Source organism: Solanum stenotomum, chromosome 2, assembly GCF_019186545.1.
Source record: "Solanum stenotomum isolate F172 chromosome 2, ASM1918654v1, whole genome shotgun sequence".
Lineage (NCBI taxonomy): Eukaryota > Viridiplantae > Streptophyta > Magnoliopsida > Solanales > Solanaceae > Solanum > Solanum stenotomum.
The window spans coordinates 6,016,941-6,040,171 of NC_064283.1; the positions used below are offsets into that span (position 1 = coordinate 6,016,941).

Here is a 23,231-nt window from a genome sequence, read left to right on the forward strand (position 1 = left end):
TTTTTTTGGGTTTCTGAGGCCTAACTAATCCAGATTATTTTGATAAAATGACAGTCAAATTATTGCTGGCCTATTCATGGTTCTATCGGGGTGAATGATTAATTCATCTCAAACAAACCATTATTAAGTCGGCTATTAGGATTGTAAGAGAGGAGCACAATAAAAAAACAGACCTGCTTAACTGCCTTAGGAGCACGTGCATAGGTATCAAATACAAGGTGGAGAAGACTGAATTTCTGCAGGAAAAGCTACCCGGTCAGCATCATCGTAAGTGCACATTCAACATATATCCTTGCACTTATAAACTTGTCCAAACCTTAGTGCATAGAGCAAAAAATAATGAGATAAGCCGCTGAGCTTGAGCTAAAGACAACTCTGAATCACTTTGAGAATCAGATGCTGCAGTCTTAACAAAATCATTTTCAAAGAATCCTGGCCCTGAAATCTGAGAACCACTAACTGAGGCTTCCTGATTTCCTGTCTGATAATCATATTCTTATCTTAGGATAATAATCAAATTCAAGGAAAATTATAATTTTTTAGGTTAAGAGGAATTTATCAAACATAGAAGGAGAAACGGTACAGCAAGGATAGTTTAAGCAAACAATTTCAGAAGGCAAGAGCTCCTCAACTTATTGGAGTCCAGAAATAGAAAATTCTCTTTCTTCAATCCATATATTGGACTTCACTGACCTAGTTACAAAGTCATGCAGCAACATAAAAGCTAATTTATCATTTCAGGAATTTGATACACATCTAAAACATCCAAGAATTGAAAACTGACTCTGGACAGATTCATGTATAACAAGTTCCACTATAGAAGAAAATTCTCAACAACAAAGCCTTTAAGCAGGTCGTAATTTTTGTCCCATCAATGAATAAAAATATTAGCTCAGATGTGTCCACGGATATATTTTGGTGTTCTTGAATCAAACAAGAATAACAAGATTGCTTTCCCAACACCATTTTGAGCAATTGTTATGGTGTATTCGGTATGGAGGAAATGTTTTCTAATGTTCGGTTGGTCAAAAATTTTAGAAAGCATATTCTCTAGGAAAACGAGTTCCTTAACAATGAGGTAAATGACTTCCCTAATGGAAGTAAGGAAAACAAGTTCTCACAAGTGGATTTCCATATTGATAGAGTCCTCCACCCTCCAACACACCTCATCTTCACTCCCACCCCCACACCCACACTCACAATATTTGCCTAGATTATATACAAATGCTTTTAAAAGTACTATTTTTTGCTTACGTACCAAACACAAGAAAATAAGTAAGAAAACCACTAATTTTTCAAGAAAACCTTTTCCTTGTACCGAAAAAGAATTAACTATTGAACAACATGCATTTAAACAGAAAAAAAAATAGAATATACATTCCTCCTCATAGTGAAAACGAGAAGTTCTAATGTTTTTAAGTCCTTAGCAACTACTGCTACTTCCAGGTAAAATAACTAATCTAAATACTTTGAATATAATTCTTTGAAATAGAATCACAGAATTTAGTAGACTTGCAAACTAATAGCCTGTTTGGCCAAGCTTTTGGGAGGCCAAAAGTGCTTATTTTTAAAAGGTAAGGTGTTTGGCCAAGTTTTTGGGAGAAAATAAGTGCTCTAGGGAATAGCTGAAACTGTTTTTTAGAAGCTATTTAGGTAGCTTTTCTCCAAAAGCACTTTTGAGAAAAATACACTAATAAGCACTTTGAAAATGCTTGGCCAAACACTAATAGCAGTTCAAAAGTGCTTTTAAAATTTTTTGGCCATACACAAATTTCTTCTCACATGAAGTTTTTTTTAAAATAAAATAAAATTGGTAACATGTATTCTTCAGTATTAAGGGTACGCTAGCCACCTCCAAAAGTGTGCTTACATAGATAGCTAATTACAATAAGCCTAAGAAATCCACTATCTGTATTTCATTTACTATACATTGCTCTTTACACCAAAAGCATAAAGTAGAAATGCATTTCCCTTTGATCATTTGAATGGAGTTTGATCTTCCTTTGAAAATTCTCACATGAAGTACTTTTGATTTGGCCAAACACGCTATAAGTTGTCTCAAAAGCCAGTGATTCTCAGTTAAACTACATGATTTGTATTTTACCTATAAAAGAAAATATCTTAGTTGTGCAAGGATAAAGGTGAAACATGAAAAATAATATTCACTTTTTCAAAATTGCACGTCTTATTTCATATTTCGCTAGTGAAACTTCATTTTTTGACCACAAACTAGCAAACAAGCTTACATATTCCTACAATGCAAAAATTCTCATCTTCTAGTACATCTATTTAATTATCAAATTCATTTACATGAATCACATCCCAACTCATATTTAAATATTATTTATTAAAAAAAAGTTCCAAGTCACTGCAATCTGGTCAAGCTGACATGAAATAACCAAAGAAGAGACTCAAACATGAACACGAGGCTCCACCCACAAACAATTTCCATAAAGGAACCACCAGAACCCTCTAAAATCAATCAGTCCTCAAACAACAACTTCAAGACCAAATACTAAAGGAACAAATGCAGACAGAACAAAAAGAAAAGAGGAACCAAGATCATAAACCCTATTTTGTTATAAATATACTCGCACAGACATCCAACAAAGCCAAAATCAGAGAGAATTTATTGGCAAACACAAAAATAAGAACATACCTCTCCTGTTCTCTGAACCAAAGTTCCAGACTGGGAATATTCTGCATCTGTGACATGCTGGTCTACAGCTGACAAGAACATATTCTTAGCATACTGCTCGATATTATCTGAAATGTCACCAACCACGTAAAGTTTGTTTGACACCTATCAAGAGTTACAACATTTTAGCGATCCAGATACAATAATCCGTAGATAAGAATCATAAAGAATGGTCACCAGCAGGTGAAAACCCACAGCCAGCAACACAAAACAGTCACAAGTTGCATACCAGGCGAATAGCTTTTGCTCGGACCTCGTCCTGAGGGTGAATAGCACACTGCGTGAAAGCATGAACTTTAATGAGTGCACTATAATTTCATTCTGCCAAAGGCAAGCATTACTTTTGTTTTTTGCTTTGCAGAATTGTAGGACAGACCAAGAGTTGTGTTTATTTGGTATAATGGAACTCAACAGATAAACAATTTTGAACACGTGTCTGCCACAGGGATCCTTTTCTTGTCCAGTACAAAATTGAGTATAAGAAAATGCTTTCCAGAAAAAACAAAAAGAACAATTACAATAAGATGTCACTCAATCACTAAAGAAATAAACATCAAAATAGATACTAAAACCCAAGATTAAAGTTGCAACTCCACCCTGCAAGTCAAATCTCATGAGGGCCTTAGCTCTTCATCCTCCTAATTCTCTCCATACACAGGCCTCACCACCACCACACACAAAAAAATATAAAAAATTACAAGAATAGATACTAAAAGCCCAATCAATACTACAGGGTTTATTATTAATCCTGAAGAAGATCATTCCATTTACATGAAAAGTAGACACACCACCAAAAAACTCAATGCAAGGAAAAGTTTGACAAATAACCTTCCAAAATAAAAACAAAGCCACATTTTACAAGACACACAGACATTAATATTAATTAAACCAAATACTATATACGGCACAACATTATAACAAAATGAAAATTGCAGCCATCTCATGACACTAATAATCCTCCATTGGCAACCCAACCTACTGGCTAGCTGTGGTAGCAAAGCCACCCTATCTCCACCTACATTTGTGCCCCAATCATCTCCTTGAAACACATTTAGGAGTCGAACCCTTGATATCATTATCATCTCTCTATAGCTAGTGATTACTTATTTTTGTGCTGCTCCACCATCATGATCAAACACACCTTGGTGTCCAAAAAAAAATATAGAGACCCTACTGATTAAAAGAAATCTATTGACTTGCGTTGGTAAGTTTGACAACTGGTTACACACGGAAATGAAAATTTTGTTTGAATCCTTCAAATACAAAGAGAATCCAATACTTATACTGGATCCAGAACTTCTCCAGTTACAAGAGTTTACTCAAGGTCACAAACACGTAAAACTAAGTAACTTTGAAGTAGTTCTTTTGCTTCAATTAAACTGTCTGCTTATTAACTCTTTCTTCCAAAACTCTATCAACTCCTAAAAGTGTTGCTTTAGCACTCCTTAGGCAACTAATACCTGCAATTACGTAAAGTGAATGCAAAACATCATCACCGAATATTTGATGGTCATATACCTTCAAAGCTATATCCATGCATGCTTGACGATTAGGGGGGCGCCCCAAAATTAAACTCCAAACTGCACCAAGGCCCTGAGTAACACGGTCACCATCACGACCATCGTTCCCAAGATAATTGTCAGAGCATAAATCAACTAGCAGTCTCATCACAGATTCAGGCAGATATGGAACTTCACCAAGGAGCCTACTAAATGACTTGTCGTTTGCTGGTAAAGAATCCAGCAATGATTTTGCCTACAAGCAAAGAACTTACTAAAGAAACTTTGGGAATGATGTAGATAAGGATAATAAATGACTCTATTTACCGCACTGAGGAGGAATTTCTCATATAGAGCAGCAGCAGATGAAATGTTTTCAGCCGAACCCGATAGCATGAGATAATGCAAATGATAAAGCACATGCATTGCAAGCTCATGTACCTGAGGGTCAAATCAACATTGTTAGCGTGCAACCACAATTTCCACTAAAAGTTCATTTGCAGAAGATATACAGCAGAACAAAAGCCATAAAAAGGGTTTTGTGGTTAATAAACTGTATCAGATTACACCCCTTTGGATATACAAGTACAAAACATTTAGAAGATTACCGAAACTAAGAAACAGAACAATAAAGGGGGATCAAGACAACAAGAAGCAGGGGAAGATCAAAGCTGGGTCTGCTTTTGTGATTTGTTGCAGTGTATAAATACTGCAAATAGTGTGGTTGTAACAAGTAATTGAGCGATCAAAGGTTTGAGCAACCACAGATGTTACAATGAACTGACTTTCATTCGAAAGATGAAAAATTGGTGAGCTCTTTATCTTTGTCTTAATTCTATATGCAGCAACTACATGACGATTTGGAGAGACTCACTGCAAGAAGATTTTGGATGGCAGCATTTAAGCCATATAAACTGGCAGAATATACACTTCACTTAACTGAAATAATGATTTTAAAACACTTCACCTAATAAAAACAAGCTTACCAACACAAAAGGAGAAAGTAATCATAGTTGATTGACTACACAACTAGAACAATGACACTAGCATAAGATACTCTGAGTGTAAGAGAGAAAGTAGATACCTTCTCATGTTGGTTGCCTGAGAAAATATGCTTTTGGATCATCAGAACTACATGAGCATCAGCATCAGCACCAATCTGCAGGGTCAAACAAAGCCATAGGTAAATAAATACTGAACTATCCCATTCACATGCTCGGACTAGTTTTGCCAAAATATGAGAACAAAATACCCCATATGATCCCACAAGTGGGGTCTAGGGAGGGTGGGGGTAAGGTCGTGGGGTAAAGATGGCCAAAGTAAAAGAAACAACAGTAGTAATAAAATTGAAGAATTAGATAGCCAAACTATGAGATCGAGTAAAGTAAATAAAACTTGCAAAGGTACTTAAATAATTTGACCTATTCATTATTAATCAGCTTATAAACAGAATTAAGCACATAAGATCAACAAAGGAGACATCAGTATTCACACTTCTAGTTATACAAATATGGTTAGCAATACCAGATTGCTTGATCAACATGATGAGTTCACCTAATATCTTTCTGGATTATGTCCTAGGGAAGCTCATTATTTCATTAGTTCTTCCATCAGCATCCCTACTTTTCATCATAAATAATGTCTTAACATTCTTTGCTGGGATTCCTCACTTCACCTACTATATCCCAAAGAGAATAACATCTTTCTCTTTTGGACTAATCTGCATCCATTGCTGTCAAGATGTTACTCCAAAAACTCAATGATTGCAGATCATCCCAGAAGAAAATTTGGCATGACTGCAGAACCTATTAGCAGCTACATGAAGCAACTCAGGCAGTCATGGTCAATTCAAACTTGACTTTAGGAAGGTCATCCAGAGAATTACATAAGAGACTTGTTCCGTCAAGAGGCAAAGGAAGTATTTCTCAAATTTCTGCATTGGTCAAGTTAATATCCCAACACTACTCAAACCATGCATCAGCTTAATTCCTACACTGAACCAAAAATTTGTATTAACTTTGACTTCATAAATAGATGATCTAAGTCGCATCTCTACCTAAATTACTTTTCACAATGACAGATCTTTTTTTTGGTGGGATAAGTCCGACTGTGTGTCTGTTATCTATATCAATATATAATCATAATTCTACAAGGACGACACTAGAATTAGCATAATTTGTTTGTCATCTCTGACTTGGCGTGCGAGAAAAGTCACTAAGAGTTGCTGAAACTCTAGAAATATCTGAAAGATGAATTGGACCACAAGTAGGTCTCCTTCAAAAGTGACTTTCAACACCAAACTAGAAAGGGAAGGACCAACCTACCCAAGTTATAAAGATTTCTTAGAAACAACTCAAATGTCTTCCAAAGCATGATTATTATATCATACAGGAAGAAACAAGTAATGTTTCAAGGAGAGAGAGCTAGAATGATGAAGTGGTATACCAACAGAGGTATGACACAAATGAGAGTCTCAGAGAGGAAGTCTACAAGGGTGATGAAGTGGCGAACCACTTTATTCAAGCATAGTTTGCTGCCCCTCAAAGAAGAATATTATTTACACCAATTGAGACAGAACGGGTAGATTATCTCTTAGTTCTAAATTGTTCATGAACCAACATCTGGTAACTTAAGATAACAAAGTAGCCCCATGATAAAACCAAAAACTAGTAGTTAAAAATCAACAAGTTTGACCCACCTGCGCAACCAACCGAGAAAGTAATGCCATTCCTGTATGCTTACTGTCTGTCTCTTTTAATTTTTTGTATGAGTCAATTATCTGTTCAACAGCCAGTGTTCCCATATTTCTTTGCTGCTCATAAGTCAGCTCAATGAATGGTGGAAGTGCAGGCAAGTCCTCACATGCATCTTCAGGAGTTGCAGGAGTTGAAATAGGGGGAGAAAGTTGATCTGCTTCTAACAAAGGAGAGTAAATTTCATTAGTTACTCCAACTTCAGATGGAATTTCTGGCACCGATTCCGGTTCTACTTTGCCAGGAGATAATAGTGGAACATGTGTTGTGGGATCCGACTTGCGATCAGGAATAGCTTCATTCAGGTCTTCCTCATGACCTTCCTCTTTGGGAGCTGACAGACTGACTACTGGTCCTGGTGAACTTTCACCAGTGATAGAGTTAGTTTCCATCTTCAGATAAGCCATTGGCATACATTCAGAACTTGACATCAAGGGTACTGCAATATCACTATTAGATGAACCGGAAGGATTTATGTTAGATAGCAGAATTGCAGATTGCATAGCACTTGTATTATGTTCTGCAACAAACGGTGGTGATACTTCAACAGCCACAGCTGTACGCCTTGGGTCAAGGCGCCGTGGATCCTGTGAAGCATCATGATGTAGTAAACAGTTTATCATTGGACTGTCACTAGTGAGAGAAACATAAAGTACAAACAGAAGAGAATAAACTTAAAATAATTTAGCTTTGCTCACCCTTCTGGGATCACGTTTTGAATCTAAAGGGAGACTTGCAGAAGTAGGCATTTCTGGAAATGAACTGCTTGTGGCAGTTGATAAAGAGATGGATGTCTGGGATCCAGGAACCCAAGACTGTTGGCCTAATGAGGAATCAATTGGTGCCATAATTTGGGATAGACTAGTAGAATCACTTGCCCGAGCTAATGAAAAGGTTCCAACCGGTGCAAAAGGAGGGGGATTGTTTTTAGGCAAGTGCTTCATATTAGTTATGACTATATCAGCCAATACATCAGGAGGAAGCTCAGATATTAGGATATCAAGAGACTTGGCACCCCTTTCTCCTTCTGCTAGAAGAGCACCAATCATGTTAATTATTTGTGCAACCGTTGGGTCCACCCCGTTGACATATTCTTTCCCAGAATCATTTCTCTCAACTGGAGCTGTGTGATTGTGATTATTTGGGCCATAATGAACCCTTTTTGTAGTTAGATCATAGTTATTAGATGGATCTTCATTATCTAACGGAGTCGACCTCTTCTTGGTTGGATCACCTGAAATGGGCAAGTGATTTGATAACTGCTCATCCTGAAAAAGAAAGTAGAAAGTTCTGAGAACGCTTCTGAAACTATATATTTCACAGCTTGAAGTCCTGACACTTTAGTCTTCACTAACAAATAAAAGAAACTCTATTACTGAGAGAATTACTTTATTCAATTTAGAATCACGTGAAGCTCGCTCATTGTTTCTGATCATTTTATCGAGTTGCCGAAGAACTTGATCAGCAGCATCACCAGCATTCATTGCTCGCAACGATTTCATCAATCTTTCTCTTGACTGAATCAAAAATAAACACACTTAACTAGTTATTCAATTTATAATAAAGATAATCATAAGCAAATCTCTAGAGTCGTTGAGTTGAAAGATATTGATTGCACTTCTCATAAGGTATAGAACACAGAGATCTTTTGAATCTATACAACTTGAACTTGCATTACACTTAACAGAAAATCAGACCATGTTTTAATGTAGTCCTCATATTGCTTCTTTGAGCTTCAACTAAATATGGCTCTTTCCGAGTATAAGAAAGTGAGATAACCACCGCCAGCTGAAGTTTAAGGAAAACAAAATACCTTTTGGTTTTAAGTCATCTATTACAAGAATTAAGAATTAGCATATGCAAGAGTAGTCATCAATAACAATGACAACACGCCTCAGTCCCAAACACGAGTTTTAGGCTAAAAACATCCTTGAACTATGACCAAAACCTAAAGTACATCCTTCTATTATTATAGTTAACAAAAAACATCCCTTAACTAACTCAAAAGTTGCAACAATCATCCTTCCGTTTAGTTTCTGTCAAAAACTAACGATATACCCAAAAACCGCATCTCTTTTCTCCTTTAATTTCTCTATCTGTCTCCCTCCCGCGCAATCATCTTACACCTTCTTCAGTTACATGTAAGAGCATTCATATTCTCTTTTTTCAACAATGGAAGGAAATTAATCAGATAAATACTTAGTTATGCACAATTGTGTAGACCTATTTCTTCAGTTTCCTGCTCAAAAAATAAATATTACACAAAGCTTATTCTTTCTTTTCCATTTTTCATTAAAAGCTACCAGAGATTTTAATCAAAACAAGTGGTGATGATTTATAATGGAAACAATTAGTGAATTTTATATTATTTTGTGCAGTACCAATACTTTCAATCTTTTTGGATCATTTTATATAACAGATAAGGACATTTTAACACTATCTTAGCAGATCTTTGTTATTGTATGGTTATTTGTAGTTTCCGTAGAAAATATATTTACCTCTTTCAAGATAAAGTAGATCAAGATGAAGAGTAGGAATTAATTTATCACACTCGTCACTTACATTAAACAATTAAAGAACGATTGGATAAAGAAAGATTATGAACTTGACTTTTGCCTTGATTGGTGAAGCACTACTATATATACGGTAGAAGACAAATCGTGTCAAAACTATAGGTCTTGAGTTGGTAAGAAAAAAGATTATGAGCATAGCATATGGGTTTTCTGCCCAAAAGCTCTAGGCTTTTCAGAATGACAGAGATTCTGCTGCAGGTCAAAAGACAATAAGATAGGATAGAAATAGAAATATTTGGGGTGGGTGGTCATCGGGGCTGGGGCAGTTGTTTGGCTGTTAGTTTTGGACAGAAACTAAACGGAAGGATGATTGTTGCAACTTTTGAGTTAGTTAAGGGATGTTTTTTGTTAACTATAATAATAGAAGGATGTACTTTAGGTTTTGGTCATAGTTTAAGGATGTTTTTAGCCTAAAACTCTCCCAAACACATTGGAAATCCTCATTTGTGCATTTGAGCCCATATAATATCATCACCATACTAAATAGAATATAAGTGAAAGACAACATTAATGAGTGTGTGTGTGTATATATACACATTTTTTTAGATTTAGTAAGTGTTAAAGCAAAAAGTCCCACAATGGTGGTTAATGAGATGGGTGGACTCCTTATAAAGCTTGGGCAATCCTCCTCACTTCGAGCTAGCTTTTGGAGTGTGAGTTAGGCTCAAGACCTAATTTAATATGGTATCAGAGCAGGCAAAGGTCCTGAGATCGAATTTCACCGTCACCCAAATCAAAAAGAAATTCCACGTGCTTGGCCCATGAAAAAAAAATTAAGCCCGCACGTGAGGGGGCATGTTGAGAATATAATTAAATAATAAAAGTGTGCACTCTCTAACAGTTTAAGCTTTTAGATGAGATAGTCATACGCTTCAACATGGTATCAGAGCAGGGTCCATCTCACCCGATGTTGGGGTCCAAAAAATCAAAAAATGCCCACACCAGATGCCAAGCATTGGGCATGAGGTGGGTCAAAAATTGCGCAAATTGCCCACACACCAGATGCTAAGCACTGGCCGTGAGGTGGGGTGTTAAAGCAAAAAGTCCCACAATAGTGGTTAATGAGATGGGTGGACTCCTTATAAGGCTTGGGCAATCTTCCTCCCTTCGAGCTAGCTTTTGGAGTGTGAGTTAGGCTCAAGACCTAATTTAACAGTAAGAATATTATTAACAAGATCATTAACTAGCCTGTATGCAAAATGTATACCAAAAGCAAAAAGTGGAAAATCATACAAAAATACATGATTTTCTACGAAAGCCACCCTAATCATCTATAAAAGGAACTTCATGGGTGACCAAAAAGAAATTAGGGAAAGAGGTTATTTCAGTGTACAAAATCTCTCTCTATCACATCAAAAGCTCTCTTATTCCTCCCTCTCCATATGGTCCACATTAGTGCAAAGGTGCAACTTCCCATGCCCTTCATTTCTGCCTCCGTCTTCTACAAACCCAGCTAAACATTGTCTCTTTCACAATTCTCGGCATTACCCACTCAAAACCAAACCATTTCATTAGCTCCCCACATAACGAAGATGCTACCCGGCAATGTAAGAGTAGGTGATCTACATCTTCCCCTGATCCTTTGCACATGAAGCACTAACTAACACAATTGATCTGTCTCTTCCTCAAGTTCTCCGTTGTCAAGATCACCCCACCCCCGTGGCTAACCATGTGAAGAAGCACACCTTACTTGGTACTCTAGGGATCCATATCGAGGTATGTGGGAAAACAATCTCCTCTCTCACCAAAAGCTTCCCATAACAGGACTTAACGAAAAACACTCCATTTCCCCCACTTCCTATTTCTAAACATCCACAACCCATAGTAACTTTGTTGGTGGAGGAATGTCCTAAATTGCTTTGTTAAGTTGATAAAGGAGGAACTTCCTAAATTGTTTCAAATTGTAAGAAACTCAAAACCAAGAATCATACCATATAGAGAAGGCAACTCATGAACATCATATTTATGAAGAAAAAAAAATTGTCCATTCCTTGAATTTTATAAGAGAGCAAATTTCCTTTTTGTACTCTGTGCATCCTCTTGATGGCCTATCAGTGATATATTGGCTTTACCCCTTGAAAGAACAAAAAGGATTCTTGTTACAAAAATGGACTTTGACCATAATTCAACCCTAAAACCTATCTCACGAGGTAAGTATCACACAAGAATGTATAAGAAGACTATAACACATTCCCCCAACCAATTTGGGGATATTCTCACACTCTCCGCGTGTCCAATTAGGGACAATTTGGAGAGTGGATAACATAAAAGGGGGCCCAACACTGGATAATCAAAGAATAGGTATAGGTCTACCTCTAATACCAGGATAAGAAAATGGACCTTGAACCTACTAAACCTCAAAAGCCAATTCATGATATGAGGGGATTGTACAATACCCTATAACAGAACTACAGCTCATTCTCTCAATCAATGAGCAAGAAACATCTCTGTTTGATTAACCAAAAAAAATAGTTAGAAAGGAAGTTGCAGCAGTGGACACCCTGAAAAGAGACAGAAATTGGAAGACGGAGAAATCCATAGATAAAGAACTATGAAGCTCTAATATGACATGTCAAGTATACCTCCAAAATGGAAGGATGTGTACACCTCAGGAATCCTAGAAAGGCAGTTCTCAGAGAATACTGAATGCTGGCAGCATGTCCACCCTTTGTCATCTCAAAGTTTGGATCAAAATCAAGCAATGCTGATAAAATGCGGTTATAATGGATAGGTCGCCTCCTTGCTATAACTGCCAAACTGAAAACAATAGTAAGAGTTATCAGATCAAGTATAAAGCAAGACATATAAATAATACAAGTCAAAGATGAAATGATTAATTATGAACACATATTCAAGAGGGGAGCAAATAGAAAAGAAAACAAACTGACATTATGAAACAAGGTTACAATTTCACATCAATAATCTACCACAGATGAACTACTTTTCAAACGTAGAGAACTACCAATTTATTTTAGTTGTCCACTTTTAATAACAAAACTAACAAATACACCACTGTGGTTTATCATAAGCAGGCAGCAGGCAGCAGGCAAAGTAACCCATAAGTTACAAAACAAAATTTACCATGATACCCAGCCCAAAAGATATTTTTACGTGTTATCCCAACCCAGAAATACGCACAGATAAGACCTACTAGTCTAGTGGCACCAAAGTAGCATTTTCTTAGGATAAAGTATCCTCAGACCAGCATACAAGTTCATTATTCAACTCTTTACCATCTTCAATTTTACGTTTGATAATGTTTGATCTTAGAGAAAACAGTTGGCTTCTCTACTAGTCTACTCGATGCCAGCTGTTGCAGTATTTGGATAGAGAAAAATTGCAGAAGATCACAAATCAAAAGAAATTGCAAAAAATTCCAATCAGAAGATATCAGTAATAACTCTAGTCAAGGAAATCCTTGAAATTGTTAAAGGCAGTATGGGAAGATGGAGGTATAGGCAAAAGAGAAATTGAGACATACTGGAAGTTCAGTTAAACGGATAATTTGAATAGGAAAAGTTAACTTTTAGCTTGGGATGCACTTGTAAGCTGTACTCTATTATTTTTTATCCTTCTACCAGCACACATTTTTCTCAAGCAAAAACTACCTGAGCAATATCCATGTCCATATCTTCTTGAGATACGTAACACTCCATCAAAGAGACGTTTTTACACAAGATCAAGTACGAATTACTGCTATCTGACCAATTTGAAAGGCTAACCACAACACAGTTTTGCTATTCCTTATACCCTAAATGCCTTAGGAAAGAACCACGCAGTAAGATGTTGAGTTGGGAGAGAAGATGTTAAAGAAGGGAATAGGATTGTTATATTGCGCACATAAACAACAAAAAACACCCAGTGAAATCCCATAGGTGGGGTCCGGGGAGGTAGAGTGTACACAGATCTTAACCCTACCTCATAGAGGTAGAGTGTACGCAGACCTTACCCCTACCTCATGGAGGTAGAAGAGCTGTTTCCGAAAGACTCTCGGCTCAAGTATCGCATATCAAAGAAAGTAAGGGAAAAAAGCATACAAATACTACACACATCATACGAGATAAAAATGTGTCCATCATACTCTATTACAAAATCACGTCTTGGACACATTGCATGCTAATTATACCACTACACATTAAGGAACCTTAATATGCATACCTCTAAGGTTACATTTTCACTAAGAAGTAGAAATATAAACCCCTTCGTGTTTTCAACAGATCCATACTCAATCACAACCACTATATCTGTCTATTCTTTTACAAGTACAACATCTATTTATGACATATTACTATAAAGCAGCAGGAGACATCAAACACAAACCCATAAGTAATTCCATATCTTCAGATATTATACAGCAAGATGGTCCCTCTATTAGAATATTAGAGTTGAGAGGTTCACCGGAAAAACTAGATCTGTTACAACAATGGTCAAGTAACATCCAGTGACCACGAACAATCCCAATTGAAGTTTAACTTCAAACCAGGCGTACTAGAACCAAACTTTGGCTCGCTACTGCAAACGAAATCACAATATACACTGACCAGTGTTGGCATATAGACTAAATCATGTCACCATTTTCGCTACCCTATTTGCAGGTGGGGATCATTCAGTTATTGCATTGGTCAAAAGATCCATCCACTAGAATCAGATGTAAGGAAACCAAACAGCTTTATTATTGTAACAGATATTGTGTAGTATCAAACAAATATCTGAGATATGGAGAAAGATGAAGCTCAACTCTATAAGGATTTCAGCTAACTCTTCTGTTAAAAATAGGAAAGAAAACTAAATGGCATGATCAACATTTTACTCGCTGAAGCACTTCGTACTAGAGAATGTACATCAAACTTTAGCTCGAAGAAATTTCACATGTTTTGGTTTTTGAGTATACAAGCATTGTTTCTTGATGCAAGATATTTTCACAAGATCAGCACTAATCGCACTCTCTTGAACAAATTCTGAGCATGCAATTAGCAAACGTAAATCCCTACCAAAGACAATCTGCTGCAAGAGAGAAAGCAGTCCATGAAGTGAAAGATGTCAAAATACTAGGTTGATACTTGACAATGATAGTTCATTAAATTTTCTTCAAACATTAATTTCATTGTGTATTAGCAAATAAGGTAAAACAGGAAACTGGAGGTGCAGTGTGTCTCTCTCTGTGTGTGTACAAACACTTTCAGGGTATGTGTGTGTGTGTCTATATATATACACACACACAGAGAGTTAATCAGTTATTACGTCTCCATGGAAATAAAACGTCCTAAGCAAAAGAAGATTATCAGCAGAAATCCTAAATCTACAAGAATATCAAAACCAGGGCACTCTAAAACCATACTATGTAGTCAATTGGCTATGTCAACCAACTACCACCCACAAAAGCCATTTTCTTCGTCCCCTGAACTCATGTCATCCTTTAAAACAAAGCAAGCATGAATTCTAAAGCTTGCTATGAACTTGATTTTAGAAATATCCTGACTGTGAGTCACACCATTAATAATTTGATCAGACCAATCACCCAAAATAAATACAAATGTGCATCAAAGAGTACACCATATCAGCTATGTTACCTAGGAGAAGATAAGCCACAAAAACAATCACAAAAGGTCAACAAAGGGACAGCTGGGTGATTTGCGGCATAGGAGTAAGAAACCGAGATCAGAGGATCCTAATCCAACTACAATACTCAGTGTAAGCCCATCACCTTCAATCTAGGTGGACCGGATTACCTAGCTACTAGACTTGTGAGCTGTAGCAAATAGCTCGAAGGATCTATTTCAACCCCACTAGATTCGGATTCAACTGACCATAGCTTATCCTATATTGATTACGACAACTAGGCTCGTGTCTTTCTGGGCACAACCATCATAATTAAGAAAAGATGCATTCAAGTAAACACAGTGGTCAAGTGTTAAAACGATATGTTTATGCAACCTTTAGAATACCTGACACTTACAAATGGCAAGTAGCCAGCAAAACCAGAACAAAAGATGAGAAACACAGAATAATCTATGAAGAACAAAAGATGAGAAACACAGAATAATCTATGTACAAACATGCAACATTTTTTTCAAATGTCTTCTGCGTAATGCTAAGCGTCTGGATGACAATTATCTGGAACATTGTCCTAGCACAACTTAACAAGATCTTGTTCCATATTTCATACATCAAGTTTCAAATGTATGAACCAGCTCAAACTTCAATACATTTAAAACATGAATTTGAGCATCTTTTTTCATCTGAAACTATAATGAGGACAACTTCTTAGAATTGATAGTTGTTGCCTTATCAAATAAGCGCAATAAGTTTCAGTTAATCATCCTCAATTTATACTTGTTACATGCATGATGTCAAGGAGATGTTAAGACAATACTGTGCTACCCTACTATCCAACTAAATGGAAGTACGGTGTTTCATCTTTGAAAGCAGCTAGATAAAACATTTCTAATGGTAAGAGAAAGGGCTTTAAAGTTTAAACAAGTTCAACATCACAATATGTCAGAATTTGTCATTCCAAAGAAAAAGGAGACCAGAACAGAATGTCCTGATGTTGATGAATGTGCTCATCCTGAAGAAAAGAGTTGCCCTACTAAACTTGGTTAACATTCCTTCACAATTAATAGCAACCAAGACACTGAAGCAATATAACGACGTGCTCATAAAAGCAGGGAATTCCAACAGAACATAACAATCTACATGCAGCCTTCCCCAGAGTATTGGATTTCTCATTCAAAAACCAGTTAGCTTTTCATCTGTTTCTGATTTCAAAATCCATCAAGTAGAAAAGTTTTAATGAACACATTGCTTATTTACCATTGATAATCATGTAGTTTTGTTTGAAACAATGCAAAGAGACAACATATTTGCTGGATATGCTCATGCTACAGCAGCTCCAGTATATACATATCACTTGGTAATACACAATCCATGCTTGGGAGGAATTTAATTATTTGACAAGATGAAGAAAAAGTGATCATACCACAGAAACAGTATCACCAATTTCTAAGTTCAAAATCAATGTGAAACACAGCATGTCATCCAGTAAACTTGACAATGTAACAGCAGCAAAAAGAAAACAGAAGTAAGAACAGAAGGTTTATCCAGGGGGAAAACCCTGTTGAAAATTAGATTATCTGGGTAATAAGAAGTGTGTCAATGTTACAGAAAATAGCAATACATTATCAAACAATACTTGAAGTGTCAGACACTACAAGGTAATGATGCCGTATGTACAATTTAAGAGATCAAAAATTTGCTAAACTTTAATGTTGTCTTCGAAATGTACAATGCTTGGTTAATAACTTGTCCAAACAGTTCTTATCCCAAATGGCGTGACAAATTTATCCACCGCTTAATCTGCCTACCATCTGTCAATCTTGTGGAAATCAGCTAACTTTTACATCTGTTATCTGAACCATCAGTTCAGCATTCCAAGCAAAATGCCATTTTAACTCCACGTTAAAAAGCTGGGCTCATGCTGCAATAACAGCAAAAATAAGCAGTTGAACTTGAACTACAGCTATTACCAAGCATCTGTCAACTCTCCATAAATTCAAAGTAATAAATCAAACAGCAGTCACTGCCAAAATTTTGGAGTCAGAAGTCTTATTTGGCTGGGGCAATATGGGATTTACTGAGAGATTATGACAAATGATCATCAGAGTAAATTTTTCTGGCAAACTTAACAAAAAATTTCTGGCAAACTTAACGAAAACTTTTGGCAGAGATCACTGCCATAGTTGCCAGTTACTGTCATAAAATAATAACAAAACTTCATCAGCTACCGTAATAATCCCAAATAGACATATTATCTAATTTTCACATAACAGTCACTTAAGAAATAAGTTTGTATGTCTTGTTGATGAAAGCAACCAGTAACCCCTCTCAAACAACTATAGTAGGAAAATATCAACACACCAATTACTCATGTAGTTGTTAGTCTAACATAAACAATGACTAGAACCCTACAACATGATCTCGCTTAATCATATTTATACTCTTATTTTGACTTTACACGAATAATAATAGTAAAGTTAAAATTAAATAATAGGATAAGAAAAAACTTACCATAGAATAGAGTTAAAAGTTAGCCTCCCAAAGGTTGTTGAGATTATTTAGAGATGACATGTGACACTTAATAGTGATAGATAATAAAGTAGCAGGCATGTAAAGTACATAACTGAATAAGATCCCTAGAAAGTTGACAATTTTAAGACGGACAAAAGGGAAGTCGTATGATACATAACTGAATAAAGATCCCTAGAAAGTTGACAATTTTAAGACGGACAAAAGGGAAGTCGTATGATTTCTTTGAGATAAGGGAGTAACATGGTATTTTAATGTACATCTTAAGCAGGTGATTTATTCTTCTTTTTTTGGACGAAGTGAGGAGTTCCATTATTTTTTTTGGGTGAAGTTATTAAAATGCATTAGAAAGGCATCAAGGAAATGCATAAGTAACAGCTAAACAGTAAGGTGTTCCATTAATAGGCATCCAAAAGATGCAAAAGTAGGTGATTTTCTTCTTATTTGTCTAAGGTTTTGTTGATACAGTTACCCGGTACCTATACTGGTGGGAGCTAAGAGTAGTGAAGGTGCGCAAGCTGATACAGACACCACTGCTATCAAAAAATATACACTTCAAGTATCATGAAATCAAAATAATAAACATGTTCTTGCTTTATTTCCACTAATGTATTTTAGATCTGTAATGTATCCATTTTTCTTGACTTGAAAAGTGTTTTTATATTAAAATGAAATCAGCATCAGCATCATCATAAAAATAAGTTAATCATAATAATATTAATAATAATAATAGTAATAATAATAATAATAATGATAGCAATAACAACAACAATAATAATAATAACAACAATGACAATTCTTGTCCAGAAAAAAATCAAAGAAAGACAGATAAAAATACAGGAACCAGAGTAAGTCCATCTAGCCAAATTACATACACAAGTTCTGGTGTCAAATGTATTTGACTTGATAAGATACTCCAACTTAACATACATAATATAAAAAGTTAACAAAAAGAAAGCTTTCGAGTGTATTACCATCTTATCAGAAACCAAAAGAAAACATTTTTATAACAAGATCACAACGATATTGACGACACACCCACCTTTAAGATCAAAAATTTTCGTAAGGATAAATAACAGCCCATGTGTATGCAATTCTTAGTAGAAAACTCTACACAAACAAGGTGATAACACCAGTATGAACAATGGACCTGCTCAACTGGTAAAGCATAAACATGCAGTATACCATTCTAGGAAATTACTAAAAGATCGACCCTGCACTGTAGTTTCAACTTGGCTACATGCTTTAACACCCATTTAAATTTCTTCTAATGTTTTTCGCGAAGGTCCTAAAACATTAAACAGGGGCCTACTGTTCACACTGTTGGATATACTGGTATGCATTCTTATTTTCTTAGTGACCTTATTCCCTCCCTCAGCTCACTTCTTTCACAATACAACAGCACTGGATTTACAGATGTGAGTTCAGATTAATGATCTGGCATAAATTTAGAATCTGCCCTGTCTAATAATATAAGCAGTTGCTTCCATAAAAGTTTTTGTTCTCTTTTGAGTTGCTTCCATTACCGTAACAACTTTTTAAGTTTGAATGATAAAGAGGAATACAAGAAATTTAGAATATAGTTACACAATCACAGATGAAACACAGACAAGTTTGCTCCGAGATCAAAACATGACTTTTGCCTATCACGCTGAAGTACAACATAATTCACACATTTCGACACCCAAAATAGGGAGGAGAGAGAAGCTGAGGAAGGATGATTATTTACTAATAATGATGCTAATAAACAATATAAAAGATAAACCTTTCCCTAGGAAGAAAGATAATAATTCAATTATCTTCGTTAGACATGCCTTGTTCTTAAGGAGTCGATCTTTCAAAGCATTTCTTCATGATAAATCATAAATCAAATATCATTTTTGATGTCACACCAACTTGGTGTCAAAATCTATCTACTCAACAAATGTCGAACCAAAAAAAAACATACAGGAACAGATCTTTAACAATTAATATTAGTCCGTGCCCCAAACACCTTGGGGACATTATAGCAGAAAATCTACATAGAGACTCGAAAACCTCCATATAGATAACTTCAAACATGAGAACTGCACTCACAAAGCAGATCTTATTCAAATATGATCCCCTATAATTCTACAAAAAAATTGCATGGCATATGTATGATGTAAAGGAATTACATGTTTCCAAGGTTATCAGCATAATCACAAATAATAGGCACCAACCCCACCCTAACTAGAAACTTATCAGTCAATCTTTCCATAGAAAGCCCCCAATCTGACAATGTGACTCATGCAATTACCAAACTTGTACCGACACTAGTTTTGTCAAGTCTATTTTCTCAATCTCTATATTCATTCGCAAGAAAGACTCCTCTCCTACAGAAAAGGACAAGTCATGCGCAAAAAGCTTTCAACTAGCTAAAGCCTAGATGAATTTAGAATCATCCTGGAGATCAAACATAGCACTTATCCATATGAATAATACAGATTTTTGTGCAAAACAGATAAAAGCTCACCTATTAATGACGGATATGGTTAGTAAACCAGGGAGAGAACTAGCTGAGTGCAATAAATCCAATAGAGTGCCAACATTATTTTTTGCATCCGATGCAAGTGAAGCTGGATCAAGAACAGGGTGATGACCAACTACCCATGAAATATTAAAAGTCCATCCATGTTTAGCTGCAGATATAAAGAAAAGATAAATCCAAAGCACACACAAAAACCACTCAGCAAACAGAAAAAATGGAAGGCAAATTGATGAATATAAAAATCTCATAGTGAAACTTTTCTGATAAGTTACTATATATACTAGTTAATCGTAAAAGATCTCCTGTACTCAGAATCTTCCAGCCTTGAAGTCCTGTAAATAATTACCTTGTGCTCCAGATTTTTCTGAATCACTTGATGTGAAAAGTAGAATATATGTTTCAAGGAACTTCAACACCAGCAATTTTGTACCAATAGGGACTGCCTGTAAAAGAATATCCAAGAAAAGAATGTCATTTGCATATGCCAAACAATTAGCAGAGAGACATCCCTAAAACATATCAGCAAGGCCTGAAAATGAATTTATTTATTCTTCTATTTCCTTTGCTATACCCTCCTGCGCCCCGATATTGACAGGGTGGAAGACAAGAAATTGAAGTCTGGATTAGGAAAGCATTTGGATACATATTTCACAAAGACATCTCATTATTACCAAAATGTAGGTACTTCCAAAACTGGCTACTAAATGAGATTTAAAATATTCTCTGTCCTTAAAGAGAGGGAGAGTGTGACACGTGTGTGACTAGTCATTTCATATATATTAACAAGTTACTGTTTTGTGCCCAAGCTTCATAAAGATGAAACAAACCAGAGAGTTGAGCTAAGCAAGTAACAGGACATTATCTTGCTTACTCTTCCTTCTTTAAAGAGACGACTCCTCCTGTAGTAGCCTAGTAAGTAGTTACATATGGTAAAGAAGATTGTATCTACCGCACCACCCCAAACCAACATAAATAAATAGATGGAGATCAAGGCATCTAAAAAGGGAATTACCCTCTCACCAGAATAGACATATCCGATGGCCAGAAATTCTTGCATAATGTTGAATAACATTCACAAAATATTATTTTTACTTTTTGTATGTTCACAATATATCATGATCCTCTTTTATAGAGTACAAAATATTATGATCTATTTATGTCCAATATGAAGTTTAGTGGAACCACTAACAAGTAAAAACTGAAAATAGTTTACCAAAGGAGAAGAAAAGGGCAAGTTTCAGCAAAACAAATTCCACGTTGCTGTGAAGATGGGTTTAAAAAAATGGGTGATAGCCGAATTGATTACCATAGTTAAGTTCACTAGCCAACAAGTACCCACTACACGAGCAGAACAAGATACCTCAAAAATAACGCCAAAGACAGCATCCTTGAATTTGACCATCCATGTCCAGAGCTCTTCAAGCCACCTTTCAACTATACCGTGCCGGTGAAACTATAATTTATAAAAGAAGCACTTAGATCTTTGAACGTATCAGGGAAGAAGATAATTGCTGTGAAAGAAGGATAAATTAAACATGTTATAGATGGAATGTCAGAAAGTTCACAGGGACACGGAGGATAAAACTTAACGAATCAACACTAGTGATTCAATGCATCTTGACACATACTGAACAATTAAGAGAAGGGTTTACTCAGATTGAACTTCTCATGCCAAATTTCCAGCTTTTGTATCAGTATAAGAAAAATCACTGGTCAGTCATCCACACCATACAATATGTATAGTATATGTTAACCACCAACACCCATCTTGCCAAGACCTCTGCATAGCGCTCCAATGGGTTTATGCAGTCCCTGTCAGGCTCAACCCTATGCTATTGCTATCACATTATGCTCGCAAGTATTATTTTGAACTTCTTTGGGATATTAATTCCAAGTTCTGAACTACTCATCCTGATCCAAGAAAAAAAAATCTGAACTACTCAAAGTGAACATGTCTGTATTCTCCTCTAACAACCACAAGTAGCCCACATGAACGTCAGAAATCAGACCACTCATTAGTCCCTTGGAACTCCTCCAACAAAGAAATGACAGCAGAGAAACAGTCATCTCATCCGATGGGTATCTTCGCTGTCTTAGAGTGACATTACACAAAATACAGCTGGTAACCCCCCCATAAACATCCAAAATATTTCTATCTTAGCCTTCTATTCAGAATAGGTAATAATACAAATATAGTTCGAACACATAGCCTAATACCAATAATGACAGAGATGCGATAGAAAATTTAAAGTACCAAATACGGAACCTTGCTCTAAATCAATTGGGGCTCCAGCAAAGCCAAAGCCATTAAGTTCACTGAACCACATAACTGTACAAACTCAAGTTCATTGGAGACTGAAAATTTCGACTTCTATAGAAAATCAGCACCAGAAAAACAGTCTCAATCATCTAACTACATTGTGGATAGTAAAAAAATATAGTTCGAAGACATAGCCAAATCCAACAATGACAGAGGTGCTATGAAAGAAAATTTTTTGAAGTACCAACAAACAGAACCTTGCTCTACAATCAGGGCTGACTCAACAAGATTGGGGGCCTAAAGCCAAACCTTAAAGAAGGGCCCTAATATTTTTTTTAATTCTTTTTTTTCAAAAAAATATAATTATGTATTTTTTTTTTTTGATAACCGAGAAATCCGTCTGTGACCCGCCCTTTGGACCAATCACAGCCTTCTAAACTCGGTGGATAATGGGCCCGCCCCTCTATCCTTCTCCACTTAAATACCAGGCTTCGCTTTGCATGGTGTAGGGCTTGAATAATAATCATGTATATATTTATTTAAAATATATTTTTCTAGCCTTTTTAGATGTGAAGTCATTAATTATTGTTTTCTAATCGATTTGTTTTAGTAATTCCTTTTCAATTGATAATATAGCTAATGCATTCAATCTCACATTGTTGATCTTAGATAAGATTTTATCAATTTTAGTTTCGAAAAACTTCTTTCGGCCGAGGCAATAGTTACAGGAATTGTTAACATTATTCTATAAGCAATATATGCATTAGGAAAAGAAATAAGTCTTTTTATTTGATTGAGTATTTCCATTAAATCATTATCTTCTACTTGTATTATTTCTCTTAATAATAACTAAA

At 35.9% G+C, this 23,231-nt stretch overlaps 2 protein-coding genes across 2 annotated transcripts in view; both read right to left on the minus strand.

Annotated features, from left to right (window-relative positions):
* LOC125857039 (Werner Syndrome-like exonuclease) overlaps window positions 1-23,231 on the minus strand; it is a 153,237-nt gene that overhangs the window by 23,601 nt on the left and 106,405 nt on the right. The gene's annotated exons all lie outside the window — the stretch shown is intronic.
* Window positions 1-23,231, minus strand: part of LOC125857022 (uncharacterized) — a 34,175-nt gene that overhangs the window by 8,839 nt on the left and 2,105 nt on the right. The window contains exons 3-16 of the mRNA XM_049536691.1: window positions 21,478-21,570; window positions 20,464-20,560; window positions 20,103-20,268; window positions 12,106-12,280; window positions 8,339-8,467; window positions 7,649-8,218; window positions 6,896-7,537; window positions 5,282-5,356; window positions 4,525-4,638; window positions 4,217-4,453; window positions 2,928-2,975; window positions 2,660-2,803; window positions 317-481; window positions 174-236 (exon numbers count right to left, since the gene is read on the minus strand). Of these exons, the coding sequence (XP_049392648.1) occupies window positions 174-236; window positions 317-481; window positions 2,660-2,803; window positions 2,928-2,975; window positions 4,217-4,453; window positions 4,525-4,638; window positions 5,282-5,356; window positions 6,896-7,537; window positions 7,649-8,218; window positions 8,339-8,467; window positions 12,106-12,280; window positions 20,103-20,268; window positions 20,464-20,560; window positions 21,478-21,570 (2,718 nt within the window). The remainder of the gene's footprint in view (window positions 1-173; window positions 237-316; window positions 482-2,659; window positions 2,804-2,927; window positions 2,976-4,216; window positions 4,454-4,524; window positions 4,639-5,281; window positions 5,357-6,895; window positions 7,538-7,648; window positions 8,219-8,338; window positions 8,468-12,105; window positions 12,281-20,102; window positions 20,269-20,463; window positions 20,561-21,477; window positions 21,571-23,231) is intronic.